Source organism: Olea europaea, unplaced genomic scaffold (assembly GCF_002742605.1).
Source record: "Olea europaea var. sylvestris unplaced genomic scaffold, O_europaea_v1 scaffold349, whole genome shotgun sequence".
NCBI classification, from domain to species: Eukaryota; Viridiplantae; Streptophyta; class Magnoliopsida; order Lamiales; family Oleaceae; genus Olea; species Olea europaea.
The window spans coordinates 255,874-272,555 of record NW_019254008.1 but is presented as its reverse complement, the minus strand read 5'-3'; the positions used below and the strand labels follow the sequence as shown (position 1 = coordinate 272,555).

The following is a 16,682-nucleotide window of genomic DNA, read 5'->3' as shown; positions in this document are numbered from 1 at the left end:
AGGATGACAAACGAGGCTTCTAATCTAATTTAAAGCAACAAATAATTTTAACAAAATATTTCATAAAAATCACAATTTTTTTATCATATATTTTGTAAAATTAATGAAAATATAATTTTAGTCGCCGCCAAAGATATGCATAATTAGTAATTACCAATATGATTTGAGTCTCATATCCACGGGGTGCAATAAATTAGCTCATGTTTGAACCACATTCTAGAAAAAAAATATATATTATTCATGTCAAATCAATGAGAAATGTGTGGTTAAAAAATAAGGAAAATTTTTATATTTGCATGTAATATTATTTTGTTGAAGAATGTGTGGTTGAAATCATGTCATATCACTATTGAAAAATGTATTTTTTTTTTTAAAATAATGTGGCTCAAACAAACCCTAAAAGAAAAGAAGAAATTATTTGAAATATCCATTTTCACATGTCCATTTTGAAACATTTTATACCAAAATGCCCCTGTGAACAATTTATAATTTCACACAAAGACAAGAAATGAACATTTTTGTAAAAAATTTATTGGCCAATAAATTTTTGATACACAACCTGTCATATTTTATTACAAAAGTGCTCGAATCACAATTAATGCTATTTTTTCACTGATACAGAAACGTCGAGAATTATATTTCATATGTAGAAAAATGTCATGTTTGGAATGAAATGACATTCTAGATATTTAAAATATAGAGAATAACGTTTGAAATGTCTATAACATTTAATATTCTGATTTGACATTGCGTACTTCTAAAATATAAACGGGATTCAAATATCGAGAATGACATTTGAACTGTCGATAACATCATTTTAATGTAACTTCTGATGGAAGCTACTTCTCGAAATTCGCAACAAATTGAAAAAATAAATAAATTGCTTCTTTTTTTTTTTTCATTAAGGACATGATAAATAATTTAGTGCTAAATTTAAAAAGTAGACATTTTTTAATTGACACCTATGAAATTAGACATTATTGAAAATGCCCCCAAAAGAAAATTATGAAGTATAAATAGGATTTACAGAATCTATCAATTCAATTGGACCCGGCATAACTTTGTCAATAACCACATAAACCCTACGATAGTAAATCCAAAATCTCTACCCCAAGCTCACATTTCCATCGGAGAGAAAATGGCCACCGGATTAAGACTAGCGACGGAGAGAACCAGCGAGGGCGCCGGACAACCTATTCTCGACGCCGATGACGGTGAGGAATTCGTGCACGTCCAGCCCGGTGTCTCCATCGTCCTCGGCAACCGCCCACCTGAATCCCCCGGCACTCTCTACATCTCCACCAAGTACATAATTATAGCATCTTTGTCCTTCCCCTTAATATGGGTTTATTTTCTTAATTGATTTGTAATTAATGTGTTTTCTTTCTTATTGAAGGCAAGTGGTATGGTTGAGCGACACGGACAGGGCGAAAGGCTACGCAGTAGATTTCTTGTCGGTGTCACTTCACGCAGTGTCGAGGGACCCCGATGCCTACTCTTCTCCTTGCATTTATACTCAGGTGAAGAAAAATTTCGACCCTTGCTTCAAGCTGGTGGTGCATTGATCTTCTTTTTTTGTTTGAGGTTGAGGGTTTTAATTTCAGTTGGTTTTTAAGAGTTTGGATTTCTATCTAATTGGGGGCAGGGGGCAATGTTCTCAAGGGTGTATGTTTAAAATCAGCACTTGCAATATGTTTTCAAGTCTAAAAGCGAAACACAGAGATTGTAACCCTGCGAGGCACTCATGGGGAACAAAAATTATCAGCAAATGCCAAGAATAAGATAGTTGTTTGAAAAACACAGCCTGTAACTTTTCTAGTCGTTCACAGTAAACTAAACTATGATACACATACTCTCGTCCTAGGGTTGTATGTTCTTGTTCGACGAGTGTCGTGTTAGATCTGGACGCTCAAGGACATGCATCCAACAATTCAGGTTCCCTTGTACCATTTTTTTATATATTTTTTAAATTACCGACACTGGACACCCTCAAGCAAGTGCCCAACGTGCCATTTTCCATGTCCAATATTGAAAATGATAAATATACAGATATAATTATGTATTTAAAATTCTAGAGAATTTAAATCAACATGTTCATGTCCCACTTTTTTGAAAAATATATGTACGTGTGTCCATGCATTGCCCCTGTTGTGCATCCATGCAACTTTTAAGGTAAGACATTTGTCAACAAATGCCAAGCAAGGAAAAGATAGATTAACACATAAATTCCAAATTCATTAATTCAGTAGTAAGTGCGACTAAACTCAAATACAACATTGCCTCCCATATAGTTTCATGGAATCAGGACCATAGATAGCAAAAGTAAATATAAGTTTAAATTTATGTTATTCCAATTCGGCAAGCCAAACTCAAGCTTGTCCTCTGAATTTCTTCTTGTCTATACCACAAACCTTCAATCTTAACCACTAGCACGATGTATGGGAATTAGTTACACTTAATGTTGATTTTTATGTATTTTGCATATTCTGTGTCAAATTATCTTTTCCTTGGCCTCTATTGAAGCATTCCATGTTTTAATGGCCAAGGTGGGGATGATTATAACTTCTTAGCTTGCGATAAAGCGATAAAATATTTGACGCAGGCTACTCTGATACATGATTGTCTATTAATATCATTTTATGTCAGATGGGATTATTTTTGGTTTTGGAGAAAGGTTTTGTCCCGTTAAATTGACCAAGGGACGAATGATAATTTGTTGGTCATCATATCTGAAGACTAATTTTATGGAGCAGCCATGTGTAGTGAATATTTAGCCCGTGTTTGGTTTTTGATAAAAATTAGATTTCTTAATAAATTTTGATAAAGTTTGATGAATTTGGGTGGAAAGAAAACGAATTTCATGTAATTGAATTGCCTAAAAATTGTTTTCATGGAAATTGTAAATTATTGTGTTTGATTGGTATAATTTTCCACGTGGAACTCGTTGAAATAAGTGTTTTTTTGTGTTCGCTTGACTTTGTATTACATGAAAATTGTCAATTAAAAAGATAGATTTTACTAGTATTGGAGATGGAAGGAAAAAAAAAAGCCTACAGTAGTCGGAAATTAGAATTCCAATTCTAGGAAAGGGTGGAAATTGGCTTATGTGGCAAGAAAGGTGGAAAATGAATTCTAGGGAAAATTTTGCCAATTAAACAACAAAAAATTGGAAAGATGGAATTTCAATTCCATTTTCCTTGGAATTCCATGCCAATCAAACATGGCCTTAGATCTTGAATTTGAATATCCTGTTCAGCACGTAACGTATGAGGCTGAGTGAGACAACATCAATCCTTAATGATTCGAGTATCACTAAAATTTAAATTAAACTTAAATGAAAGGGTTGAAATGAATCGATAGGATTTTTATAAATATAATTACGCTTCAACATTATTCATAATAAGCGTATGTTAAAGAAAATACGTTTGACATAAGAAAATCTTAAAATGAATTCAACATAAATCAAATAAAAGTTGACATAACTTCATAAAAATTATTTTAAATATCCAACGATGGCCTTCATCTCTGCGTTGTCTGCCTTGAGCCATCAATTTTCTGAAAAGGGGAAAAAAGACATAATGTTAGATAAAATCTCAATAAGTGTGTGTGAGTAAATTGTTCATGTATATACATTTCATGGAAAATTTCATCTTGTATCAGGAGATACGAAAATTGGACTTAACTTGGATGGTACCAAATTTTTCGTGCGTAGTGCTACTATACTTCAATCCATCCTTACAAACCTTATACATAATACGGACAATAAATTGACGATGCCATGAAATAACATATATAGGATTACTTACATAATAACGTAATAGCACACTTACATTTTCATTGGATATTTCAAAATGATAGAAGAAGTGATTCTTTGAGAGAGATTCTTGAGTTGCGTATGGTGTTATGTGATTTTGTAAATATACGACCATATTTAATATGAAAGGATAAGAGAGAGTAAAGGCGAAGAGATAAAGTGATAGAAATAGAGATAGAGAGGGAGGGAGAGCGTAAATAGTTGGTGAGGGTAACCTAGTGTTGGGTTTATTTCCTATTTATAGTGTAAATTTTTGGATCATATGTTGAAAAGTGAAAGGAAATGACTAGATGCTAAGCATGATCACTGCATAAATGGTGCATTATTTGAAAGTTGTCAAATCAATACCTTTAATTAGGGTTGGACAAAACTCCTGAACCGAATCCGACAGTTCTTCTCAAGTTAAATACTCGAACGGGTATTTGAATCAAGAACCGACGGGTATGGTTCGGTTCTCGATTCTAGGCCAAGACCCAAAGAACCGAATCTCCGTAATTTTTTTTATTAATTTATTTTAATTTTTTAATAAGTAAAATTATTTTATTTTTTCTAAATAAATTTGTTAACTAGTTAATTTAGTTCAAATCACAAAATATGATTTTCCTATTTCTAATTTTCAGTTCAAAATCAATTTAATCAAATTGACCTCAATTTTATCCAAATCTGTTATTCTACAGCAGTGTCGTTTCTACCGGAGAAAATCGAATTAAAGTTCTACAACATCTCTCTTAATTATTTTGAGCTTGCTATCTTTCTCTTTCTGTGATTTTAATAATCAAATTTATGAAGAATTCAGCAAAGAGAGACGTGAAACATATAAGATTGAACCACGTTATTTTGTAAGAACTAATATTGAACTATCATTAATTAAATTAACGTAACTTTGTATATATTAAAAAATTTAATTATAACACGGAACCGAATGGAACCGAACCCGAAATGTTCCGTAATTAAATTTGGACCCAACGGTTCCACTTACTAAATACCCGAAATTTTCGGGTCGGTTCGAACCAGATTGAACCATGTCCAGTCCTACCTTTAACCATGTGGTCAAATCAATTGACATGCTTGAAATGTGATGTAAATAATGCATGTGGTTAAATCAATTACATTTATTTATGTGGTCAAATCAATTATATTGACTTAAAATGTGTGAATAATGCATGTAGTCAAATAAATCATATTTTATCATGACTAATTGGCATATTTACATATATTTTACACATTATTTCGTCTAACTTCCAAATTAACTCTCGACTTAGGTCCTCAAACTATTGGCTAGTAATTAATAAGGTCATATAATTAGGACAATAACTAATAAGATCATTAAACTTTAATAATAGTACATTTAAGTCCTAATCTTAAATCTAATGACTAGTAGAAAAAATTGGGATGTTACACTGAGAACAGTGTCATGTCTCCTTCCCTCAGCTCACTATTTTGTCTTGTTGTCATTTTTGTGTTAGTGCACGCATATAGAATATGCATTGTCCAATGTACTTAATCTGATATTCCATTTTTTATTTTCCTTCTTTGAAGATTGATACCGGAGCTGAGGATGAAGAATCAGAGGGCTCAGATTCTGAGTGCAATGATACACTAGACTTATCAAAGATCAATGAGATGAGACTTGTGCCGTCGGATCCTAATCAGTGTATTGTTCTCGCTTATATATGCATCATCTATCCACTATATCATCTTTTTGGATATATTTTTATTTTTTACTGCTGAAAACTAAATTCCTTTTCAACTTATTTAACAGTAGATACACTGTTTGCGGTATTTTGTGAATGTGCTGAACTGAATCCTGGGCCTATTGAAGGTGATTGATGATCTCTTGGACCTTATGCTCAAGTAGAATGGCATTTATCATAAAGTTTTTATTGTACAATTTGTTACATTTATATTTGCAACAGAAGAAGAAGTAGAACACAACTGGATTTTTAGTGCTGATCAGTTTGAAGATGGGGGTATCAATCTGACCTGCTCTGTTCTTGTTGCTTCTATAAATTTCATAATTTTTTCACCCTTCTTCTCTTTCTTTTTCTTTGTTATTAGCAGCTGCAGATGAAGAGGATTCTGACTTGATTGTCTCTCAAAATCAAACCCATTCAATTGGTGCTAACGGGAATCATGACTTAGCTCGTTCAGTGCTTCAGGTATGTGTAGATTTGGTGCCTGGAGGTTTTAATAACTGTGGTTTTAAATGTGATCTGGTAATGTTGCTTCTTGGTTTGTCATTTTCATACTATTGACTGTGGGGGTAGATTGAACTGGCTTTAGGTCCTTGTGCTGCACGTTTAAAAGGTAGAGCTGCATAATTGCATGAGTTACTGTTTGGACTCGAGGGCATAAATGGTTATGCTTGTTGCTTCTTCCATTTTAATCACACGATGTGTTTTTTATGCTTTAAATATACATATAAACATAAGCAGTGGTGGAACGTAATTAGCGGTAGTAGATTTTGACCATTTTGGTTAGTTTGAAACTGCCATTTATGATTAGGATGTCTAAGACATTTTACTCATAAGCAAGGTCTTTTAGACAATTAAAATCAAAAGGGCAATTTTCACTTTTTGCAATTTAGGAGTGTAATTTAAGAAATTCCTCCAATTAATAGGCATGAGCAATATATAATATGGTACCAATTTAATGATGGATTGCAGTGTTAGAGAATAAAGAGTTTTTCTAGTTCAGTCAAGAAATTAAGGCACAGGTACTAAAAAATTTGGGTAGATTGTGTCTGTCTTTTCTTCACAATCCCCCATTCTCTTGTCCGTATCTTCTTTCTTCTTTCTGTTTTATTTTGGCTTTTTCCCTAAAGTTGCACCTCACACACTCCCCGTTTTCTTTGTCATACAGTGACCCATGCCACCACTGGCAGCATTCATGCACAGATATCTCAATCTCACTTCTGTCACTACACACCACGAGCACAGTAGCACATTTATCCACCTCATCACCGCCCCTTCAACTGGTAGACCCCTCCACGTGAAACTGCATCATCATACCACCATTAATGGCAAAATACAAACCTTATTTCGGAGCCTGTGCCACTGCCAAGTCTATTAGCACAATGATCTCTAATAGATTATCCTCTAAAACTGTTAGCTGCAGCAGAATCACAATCTTTCCTTCCTTCTTCAGTTAAATTATCCCCTACTTTCTTCCTTATTTTCCTTCTGAAGTACCGAGTCTCTTCTATTGAATTTTCTCTGGCTCTCATATGTGATCTCTCAAATCTCAATTCCTCCTCTTCTTTATCAAATCCTTCTCTTGAGCTGAAAATGTCCTTTTCTCTCATAAACAAGTTCTTCATCTTCCCCTATTATCTTGGTAATTATCTCCTACAAAACACAAAATATTGCATAAAAGCAAAACTCTCACACACGCACATAAACGTATTGATAGGATTACATTGTAGGTATAAACTTGTCACATTTGATAATTAGAAACTCCAAATTGATAACCAGGATAAATTTTGAGAAATCAGAACTGAAGCTAAGCAAATTTGAAGAGGGACATGTATTGGAATTTCCTTATTAGTAGGGTGGAATATTAATGCATCATACTATTTATCTTGCATCACAACAATTGGATTGGTGGTGCACCACAATCTCGGGAAGTTACTGGCCATAAGGAAATTTTTTACTAGATTATTTGTTCATCAATTAAGTTTGTGCGAAGACAATGAACTCCATCTTAACAGGTTAAGTAGGACACTGGATATGGCCGTTTGAATTGTCTATGTTGACTGATTTTAATGTCCCCCTCCATGTTTGTTCCTATAATTTATTTTCCCCTTCCAAAATTTCCTCTGCCAGAAAGTAGCTGTACCCTTGGTTGTTATTTTGTTGCTTGAATGGAAAATCTAAATGGGTTTTTTATTGCTTGCTATATTGGAATTGATGTTTTCACGTCTCTTGCAGCTTCAAATTAACGATCAACGGTTTGAGGATGCTGAAGAAATGGAGAGTGATGATAAAAATGGCTACCACTGAGCTGCAATTTTCTTATCACTTAGCCCTTCATATATCTTACCGTCTTATTATATTAGTAAGAATGAGACTGTATATTAAAATGGAGTCTTAGATTTGTGATGCTTCACTTAGATGCTGCTACTAATTGTGCCTTTTCTGCCTATTAATGGTGATTTCCTTATGCAAGTTGATGAGAGAGGATTCTATGAGTTCTATCTTGGCTGAATACTCAAATGCTACACAACCCAAATGTTGGGGACCCCTATTGTAATTTCTCTTTTAATTTTCTATGTTGACATGTTGTCAATAAATGGGAACCGACAAAAATTTTAAGCCTTTAAATTTCTTTAACTCTACCAAAATATAAGCATCTTTGAGAAAATGAAATATTTTAATATGCAATTATGAAATACATATCGATATATTAGGGTCTAGAGATGAGAAAGCTAACACATGGGATCTCAATTTTAAGCTTATTAGTTAGTTTGTTTAATTTATTTTGATTTGATGTTATAACTCAATTGGTATTTTTATTTTAGTTTGATTATTCATTTGATATAAATTATGTTGCTAAAATGTAAGTTGGGTAATCAATTGTTAAATTAAAACGAGAATATGACTAAAATTGATCGATCAACATGGGGAAAAAAAAAATTGTAACATGGGAAGTTTTGTCGTTTTATTTCAAAATATTAATCTTCTATTAGGTCCTCATTTTTAAAATTTATTTTTTCTCAAATTAATTTTCAATTGTATATTTATTAATATATTTTATTAATTTTTATCAAAATTTATTAAGAATATGATTTAATTACAATAAATCATCTCATCTCAGTGCTATTTGTGTATATCTTCCATAAAATGAAGCCCAAGAAGAGTACACTACTGGATTGGCCCATCTCTCAACTATTTCCAAACCAAAGCCCAATGGAAAAACAAACAAGAAATAGAAAAACCCTAAAACGCTTATAAACTCAACGAAACATCCACCGAAAGGAAATCGTAGCGCCAAATCTCTTCACTGCTGCTCTCTGCTCTGCCCATATTCACCGTCGGTAAACTCTCTTGCCGCCCTATTTTGACATTTCAATACCGCATAAATTAAGATGATTTTTGAATTTAGGTGGCTACCTTTTTTTTTTTTTTTTTTTCCGGTTTTTCAGAAACTTCAAATTATTTTTTGTGTGTTTATAGAAGAAATCAAAGGAAAGAATGGCGTACGCAGCGATGAAGCCAACTAAGCCTGGGTTGGAGGAGCCCCAGGAGCAAATTCATAAGATCCGTATCACTCTCTCCTCGAAGAATGTAAAGAACCTCGAGAAAGGTATTGCAGCACGGTCTATATAAGGTTGCGATTTGATCATGCCATTTTAAAAGTACTATTTGTTGAGACATTACTCTTGCTGATTATGCTTTGTTTGTCGTACCTTCGTGTTGAGATAACTATTTAGTTTTTCTTTTTGTGGCTCAGATTTAGTGTGTGTGATTTCCTATGTTGCTACGTGATATACGTATCATTATTAGCATATTTAGTTTGGATGAGAGATATTTCTTGAAACTTTTTTATGGCTTACCAATTTGTAGTACAGTATGTTGCTCATAAAACTGAATCAATTGCAAAAATCATTCAGCCTTATAATAGCTACGTGTTTGGTCCATTATTCTGGGTTTTGTATTCCAATTCGATGGCTAGTAATTGTTGCCCACATTAGATGAAATCCTATAATTGGGGAAATGATTTCAATACAACAGATTTGTGACGTTTTAGGTGCAGTTATTATATAGTTTATGATAAAATCAATCGAAATAATTGTCTAATTTGAAGCTTTGTTGACTCGTTTTCTTAACAGTGTGTGCTGATTTGGTTCGCGGTGCTAAAGATAAGAGGCTCAGGGTCAAGGGACCAGTGAGAATGCCAACTAAGGTTCTCCACATCACTACTCGGAAGTCACCTTGTGGTGAAGGTAATACTTCCAGCACGAATATAAGAATATACTTCCCTTGACATGTAATCCTTATATATGGTATGTTGCTTGGCAAAATGATGCTGGAGTGAGTAGATTTTTGAAGCTGTGGTTTCTTATGTTGTTCTTTATTGGATGTAGTATAGCTAGGTTTATCGGTTATTTGGTGTAGGTTCTTGCTATTTCTTATGCCTTGTAACTGCATTTTCACTCCAATTCCTATATTTTCGGCCATTTAGTGGTTCTGAACAAATTTTTTATAAGAGTAAAAGATGGGTACTGTGTTTGATTTTTTCATTCATCTTGTGTATAACATCGGGGCATCCACAATATCACTGGTTTCCCACAACTGCCATCTCTGTGAAATTTAAGCTCATGGCTTGCAGCGAACAAGTACACCACTCACTTCCAAATCAACTATCAATTCCACCATCTCTAATAAATTGAGTGAACTTTCTGTGAAGAAATTAAAAATAGTTTGAAGAAAAGACCTATGAAAACATAAAATTTTGCAAGTAAAAATCCAACGACGAACCATTGTTTCATGTCAGCACAAAAATTAAATTACTTCAACGTAATGCCAATTTGAATGTTTAGCATGTGGTGATGTGTAAGTCCCCTTATGGTTTGTTTAACACTACATGAGATTTATAGTGAGTTAGGTCTGAAGAGATGTCTTAGTGGTTGCAGAGAAAGTGATTTGGAACTGGGTTGTTTGTGGAAGGAAACACTAGCTTTGGAAGCAGTGTTTCATGAGGAGTGGATTAGCAGGTGGAAGCAGAGTGGTGTACAGGATATTGGGTTGGCTTGCAGGTTCTAATGATTGGAATCGGGAGAGAGTATTTTAGTGCACTAGTTGTAATTTTTGAGCGAGGGAAATTTTGGAATAAAGATTAAATATTTTTTCTTTGCAAATGCTCATTTTCCTTGCAACCCCCAAATGGGAAGAATTCGGATCTTTACAAAACAGAGCTTTTAGCCCTTCAAGGCTTTGATATTATGGCCTGCACAAATCTACAGTAACTTTCTGTTTTAGAGAGCAGATATCTTTTGATTACTCAGAAACAGTTGAGTCACAATAGTTTTCCAAAATTCTTTTCATTTTTTAAATTGGTTGTCTTTTGATTAGATATGACTCTAGGGTCTTTGTTAACCACCACTCATTTTTTCCATCGGAACTTGCAGACTTGCAGTGATTATCTTGATTATCTGTTGCTTTTCCTAGAAGTCCATTGTTTGTTAAGATTGAGTGGCGAATTGTAGTTTTGAAGTCTAGATTCTTGATGTAAGATTAGGCTCAGACGGAGCATTAGAAAAATGATTTTGTGTACCTGTGTTTCTTTGGATTACCATTGAATTAAATTGAGAAACTCCATGTTCATGGTGCTATTGGCTTTTGTTATCTTGATTTGAATTTTTTTTAATGAATTTGATCCACAGGTACCAATACGTGGGATAGGTTTGAGCTCCGTGTACACAAGCGTGTGATTGACCTGTTCAGCTCCCCAGATGTGGTTAAGCAGATAACCTCGATCACTATTGAACCTGGTGTTGAGGTAGAGGTTACCATTGCCGATTCTTAGTCTTGCCTCCGCTTGTCACAGATGTATTTGATAGGGTAACTTGAATTTCAACCATCTCTGGGGATTGTAACAAGGTTATGGTAGTAGTTTTGCTATTCAGTTTTGGAGGTGAAAGGGAGCTTTGTTATTTGCTCGCTAGAACAATTAATCATATAATGTTTCAAATGCTCGGATATTTGAAATGTAGCACTCTTTAATATCAAAATGATTAATGTTTTATTAGATTTATTGTTTTCAATTACTGTCTCTTTGCTGGGAAAATATTAATGATATTTAATACGTTGGACATAAACAAGATCTAAGAAAATAATTGTACAAAGCACTTCAAAATACAATGGTTTATTTTTATATTTCATGGTCACCAATTCGAGTTCTCTCAGGCCACTGAGGTGAGTATTTAGCTATAAAGTTTAGGGTCCCATCGAATTAGTTGACGTGCGCATAAGTTTGTCNTGTTGGGAGGTTTTTGTAGTTTTATTTTGGTGGTTTTTGTTGGTGGTATTGGTGGTGGAAGGTGGTGCAAGTCCGATTGGGTGGTGTGGATCGATGGTGGCGTTAGGCTTTCAATTACATATTTTGGATTTGTACGTGGATAGTGTTATTCGTGCGGTGAGTAAGGGTGAAAAATGTCGGTAGTGGTTGTGATGGTGATGTTACACGGGTTAATAAGTTATAATTTTAAAAAATTGCACATACTATTAAAACAATAATACATACTACAAAATTACACATACAGTAACATGATTTAAATTTAATTTAACACAGTGTTACGAAATGTAGCGTGTCATAAAAAATTTAAATATATCGTAACAAGCTGGCGGTTTAGTGCGTCTAGCCCTTCTCGATTAAAATTAACACATTTGAAGTCACACTTAATTTGTGAAATACATTTTAGATAACCTAATTTTTGATCTTGTTACCGAAGTATTTGTAAATGCATAATTAAAACTTTAAAATACGATGAATATAATAGTGATTTCACTATCACATAAACACTTATTTATTGGCCACAATATATCTAACTTATTTGTCACAATCTCAAATTATTAATCATATATTATTTATTGATTACAAATTAACCAATTTATGATCAACCAAATGATGGAATCCCCCCCCCCCCAGGCATCCCACCCACAAACTAGTGCACCGCCACAACCACTGGTAAGTTTTTCACACTTATTTAGGCCTCAAAATATGGACAATTGTCAGTAATTACGTTGGAATATGGCTTAATTTTGTATAAATTATGTTTTGTACAACAACATTGATTAATGTCGCGAAATTGAGAAGCAAAATGACTAAAATGGAAGAAAACAAAAGTTCACTTACCAAAGTGCATATAGTCGAAAGATGACTCGAAAGTATAAATGAGGATGTGAAAGAGTTAAAGACCAATTTAGTGAAGACATGAAGTATTGGAAGAAGAAAAATGAGAAGAGATTAATAAACGAGAAAACGAAGTTCATGGACTAAATTGCAATTTTTGGAAGATGTGCACTACTACGCGGTTGCACAGTAGTACTTTCATGTGGTCGCATACATGGTTTCAACATCTTTGAGGACCAAATTCCTTTTAACTACGCTACGGCTAGTACAAATCCGGTGCGAAAAGTCTAGTTTCCTTAATTGATTAAAACTCTTATGGAAACCAATCTTGGGACGTGTTTTAGAACCCTATGCGCATCCCTAAGCATTCACCATGCATTCTAATAGATTTCTAAGGATTTTGAGAGAATAGAAGGAGACAAGAAATGAGAATAACAACCCGAGGAGGTGAAGATTCAAATCAATAATTAATTGGGTGATGTCGTTTCTTCAAAAATCTTTTTGTTTTCTTACTTCTAACACGCTAGGCTAAATTTTTTATGTATTAGGAGAACGATGAACCTTGTGATATGAGTTTTTGATCTTTAGTTTTACATTCGTGACATTAAAAATACGCTTTTGAGTATTGAATGGTTTAAATTATTTTTCTCCATGATTATTATGCACGGTAATGGTGTGAATGTGATGACTTATTTTATACATTCGAAAGATGGAAAATAGGCTTGAGATGGTATAAATCATCATAAAGTAGGCTTGAGATGGTATAAATCGTCATAAAGTAGGCTCGACATGGTATAAATCGTCATAGGGTCCGATATGAGATAGAAATATATCGTTATACTCTATGTGAATCATTAAGTGTTCATAAAAATCATGCATTCTTGTATGTTCGCATTCGTCATAGAGATATAGTTGGATCATATATGAGAATATGTTTAACATTACTCAACAAAGATTGTTAAATATAATAGGAACATTGATTTTTCAATATTCAATCATGTTGTTAAAATGTAAAGGAATTTGCGATCCTAGTATGTTTATCATTCATTAGAACACATCAATTTGCATTTAGTTTAGTTAACTCATTCATAGTTGCATATGTAATCTATTTTATTTATACTTTCATCACAACAGTACATTGTGTTATTCTTATTTCAGTTAAGGTCAAGGCAATAAAAATTGAACTAAATCAATCAGCGTGGGACGATACTTGGACTCACAATCCACTTTAATTTGAAATATATTTTCGTGAACAAGTTTTTGGCATCATTACTAGGGATTGAGTTTTAGTTTGATTTTATTTACTTTGACACTAGTTCAAACTTTTTATTTTATTTAGTTTTACTTATTTTAGTTATATAAGTGCTACTTTTGATTTTTCTCAGGTTTTGCATGCGAAGATTGCTTGACGATGAATTAATTCAAATTGATCCAGAAATCAAATACTTTTCATCGTAGGCAAAGAGAAGCAAAAGCAGCCCAACAAAAAATTCAAAAAGACCAAAAACAGCAGTTACAAATGACCGACGAGCAGAACAATCTAGTAGTTCAAGTCAATGAAGACTAAGTTGTAATTGAGTAAAATAAGCTTGTTGGAGACTTCATGACCCCACAAATCATTTAGAGTCAATCAAGCATTGTCTATCCTCCATTTGGGCAACCTAATTTTCAGCTAAAGACCAACGTCATACATCTATTTCAAAACGGACATCAATTCTATAGCAGAGCTAAAGAATATCCATATAAACACGTCTCCCGATTCTTGAAGATATGTCAACATTTTTTATATTAGGGCATTTCAGATGATGCTATTAGACTGAGGCTATTCCTTTATACCTTGCGTGATAAAGCATTTGAGTGGCTGGATTCGCAACCAATTGCTAGTATTAGCATATGGAATGACCTAGCACAAAAGTTATGTATCAAGCTTTTTCCACCCGTCAAGATAGAGAAACTGAAGCATGATATATCTATTTTTCGTCAAGGTGAATCTGAATCTTTTGACGAAACTTGGAACAGATTCAAGAACATGCTTAAAAAGTGTCCTCATCATGGTATCAGCAAGGGACTCCAAGTCCAATATTTCTATGCAGGATTACTTCCATCTTTCAAAAGCATGGTGGATTCTTCATCTAATGGTTTGATATCAACAAAAACCATTGACGAAGTATTGAAATTATTTGAGTCAGTGGCTACTACTTTAGTCATGTGGGTGTCAAATCGGAGTGTTCAATAGAAAGTGCCAGGTGTATATGAGGTGGATACTTACTCAGCCTTGTATGTGAAAATAGATTCTCTATTCCATAAGGTAGAAAGTATATCACAGTCAGCTAATGTAGCACAAGTCAAGAAGCCAAGTTGTGAGGAGTGTGGAGTGGATCATAATACCGCAGATTGCCCAATTGTGGTACAAGGAATGGAACAAGTTGATTATGCACAATGGGGACAATGTTAACAAAATAACCCATACTCAGATACTTACAAAAACTTCTCTTGGGGTAATCAGAATCAGAATAGGCCACAGGGTCAATTCCACCAGCAAGAGAAAAAGTCTCAGTTGGAGGAGATGTTTGGAAAATTTATGGAGAAAACAAATCAATACATGGAAGCAAATAATCAATTTCATGAGGAAGATCGAAGCAACTCTCTAAGATCAAAATGTCACTATTAAAAATTTAGAAACTCAAATAGGACAGATGACATTTTGCATGTCTGGCAGAGCACCAGGTACTTTGCCTAGCAATACTAAAATAAATCCTAAGGAACACACCAAGGCAATTGCAACTAAAAGTGGAGTGTAACTACCAGAAATACATGTTAAAAGGCCAGTTGCAATAAGGAAACAGTACCTTCTTCAAATGAGGAGCATGTGGAACAGACTGAACAGACAACGAAAGCATCTACTAAGGAGAGTTTAAATACACCATAGGTTAAGGCAACCGTTCCTGTCAATCCCTATGAGCCTCTTATTCCATTTTCCTAGAGATTGAAGAAGTATAAGTTGGATCAACAGCACAAAAAATTCTTTGACGTCTTCAAGAAACTCCACATCAACATTCTGTTTGTTGATGTACTCATTCAAATGCCTAGCTATGCCAAATTTTTGAATGACATCCTATCCAATAAATGCAAGCTAGAAGAACATGAAACAGTGATGTTGACGGAAGAGTGTAGTGCCAGAATTCAGAAAAAGCTACCTCCAAAACTAAAAACCTAGGGAGTGTTATTATACCTTGCACTGTTGGAGATTGTATTTTGATAAGGCCTTATGCGATTTAGGTACAAGTATTAAATTGATGTCACTTTCTATTTTCAGGAAACTCGAATTGGGAGAGGTTAAAGCAACCATGGTAACTCTGCAGCTAGTTGATAGATCATTTACTCATCAAATAGGGATTATTGAAGATGTGTTGATTAAAGTGGAAAAATTCATTTTTCTAGCTGATTTTCTCATCCTGGACATAGAGGAAGACAAAGATGTTCCACTTATATTGGGCCGACCATTCTTAGCTACAGAAAGAGCGCTTATCAATGTTCAGAAGGGTCAACTAATCTTGGGGCTTGGCATGGAACATATTTCATTCAATGTCTTCAAAACCACGAAATTTCCTACTTAGTCAAACAACTGTTTTTAGATAGATGTGATCGATAGAGTGGTCCAAGACATATATGCTACATAACCTATCTAATGTATATAAGGCATGCATTGCACACTCTTAATCTACTCACTCAAATTCTCTTAAGATTGAGGCATGTGCATAGTTTCTGGAAACTAACCCGCCATACACGCGCAAATGCTACTTTGAGGAATTGGGGACTAGACTTACAAAGTCACTACCATCTATTCAGTAGCCTTCTAAGTTGGAACTAAAGCAACTACTGCCTCATCTTTGTTATGCTTATTTGGGAGAGTCTTCTACACTTTCGATGATCATTTCGAATTCAGTCAGCAAGGTGGAGGAAGAAAGACAACTTCGAGTACTCAGGGATAATAAGACAGCTATCGAGTGGTCCA

The 16,682-nt window shown here is 34.1% G+C and overlaps 2 protein-coding genes across 3 annotated transcripts; both read left to right on the top strand.

Annotated features, from left to right (window-relative positions):
• Positions 1-1,044: 1,044 nt before the first annotated feature.
• On the top strand, positions 1,045-8,006 carry LOC111386281 (chloride conductance regulatory protein ICln). Of its 2 annotated transcripts, none has more exons than XM_023010744.1 (7): positions 1,045-1,305; positions 1,397-1,520; positions 5,354-5,468; positions 5,577-5,636; positions 5,731-5,784; positions 5,876-5,973; positions 7,744-8,006. In XM_023010744.1, the coding sequence occupies exons 1-7, from the start codon at positions 1,139-1,141 to the stop codon at positions 7,813-7,815; spliced, it is 690 nt and encodes a 229-aa protein (XP_022866512.1). In that variant the 5' UTR covers positions 1,045-1,138; the 3' UTR covers positions 7,816-8,006. The 2 variants fall into 2 exon arrangements, with proteins under 2 accessions (XP_022866512.1, XP_022866511.1); XM_023010743.1 differs by having other exon boundaries at positions 5,873-5,973.
• Positions 8,007-8,725: 719 nt separating this feature from the next.
• On the top strand, positions 8,726-11,579 carry LOC111386275 (40S ribosomal protein S20-2). The gene is made up of 4 exons (XM_023010738.1): positions 8,726-8,849; positions 8,989-9,118; positions 9,645-9,758; positions 11,199-11,579. The coding sequence occupies exons 2-4, from the start codon at positions 9,007-9,009 to the stop codon at positions 11,339-11,341; spliced, it is 369 nt and encodes a 122-aa protein (XP_022866506.1). The 5' UTR covers positions 8,726-8,849; positions 8,989-9,006; the 3' UTR covers positions 11,342-11,579.
• Positions 11,580-16,682: the final 5,103 nt, after the last annotated feature.

What these genes read in the sequence shown, in the direction of transcription:
- LOC111386281 (XM_023010743.1), top strand. Translation starts at nt 1,139, where the DNA reads ATGGCCACCGGATTAAGACTAGCGACGGAGAGAACCAGCGAGGGCGCC. An exon ending in CTCCTTGCATTTATACTCAG is followed by an intron (nt 1,521 to 5,353) that starts GTGAAGAAAAAT and finishes CCTTCTTTGAAG; the next exon opens with ATTGATACCGGAGCTGAGGA. An exon ending in GCCGTCGGATCCTAATCAGT is followed by an intron (nt 5,469 to 5,576) that starts GTATTGTTCTCG and finishes CTTATTTAACAG; the next exon opens with TAGATACACTGTTTGCGGTA.
- LOC111386275 (XM_023010738.1), top strand. Translation starts at nt 9,007, where the DNA reads ATGGCGTACGCAGCGATGAAGCCAACTAAGCCTGGGTTGGAGGAGCCC. An exon ending in TGTAAAGAACCTCGAGAAAG is followed by an intron (nt 9,119 to 9,644) that starts GTATTGCAGCAC and finishes TTTTCTTAACAG; the next exon opens with TGTGTGCTGATTTGGTTCGC. An exon ending in GAAGTCACCTTGTGGTGAAG is followed by an intron (nt 9,759 to 11,198) that starts GTAATACTTCCA and finishes TTTGATCCACAG; the next exon opens with GTACCAATACGTGGGATAGG.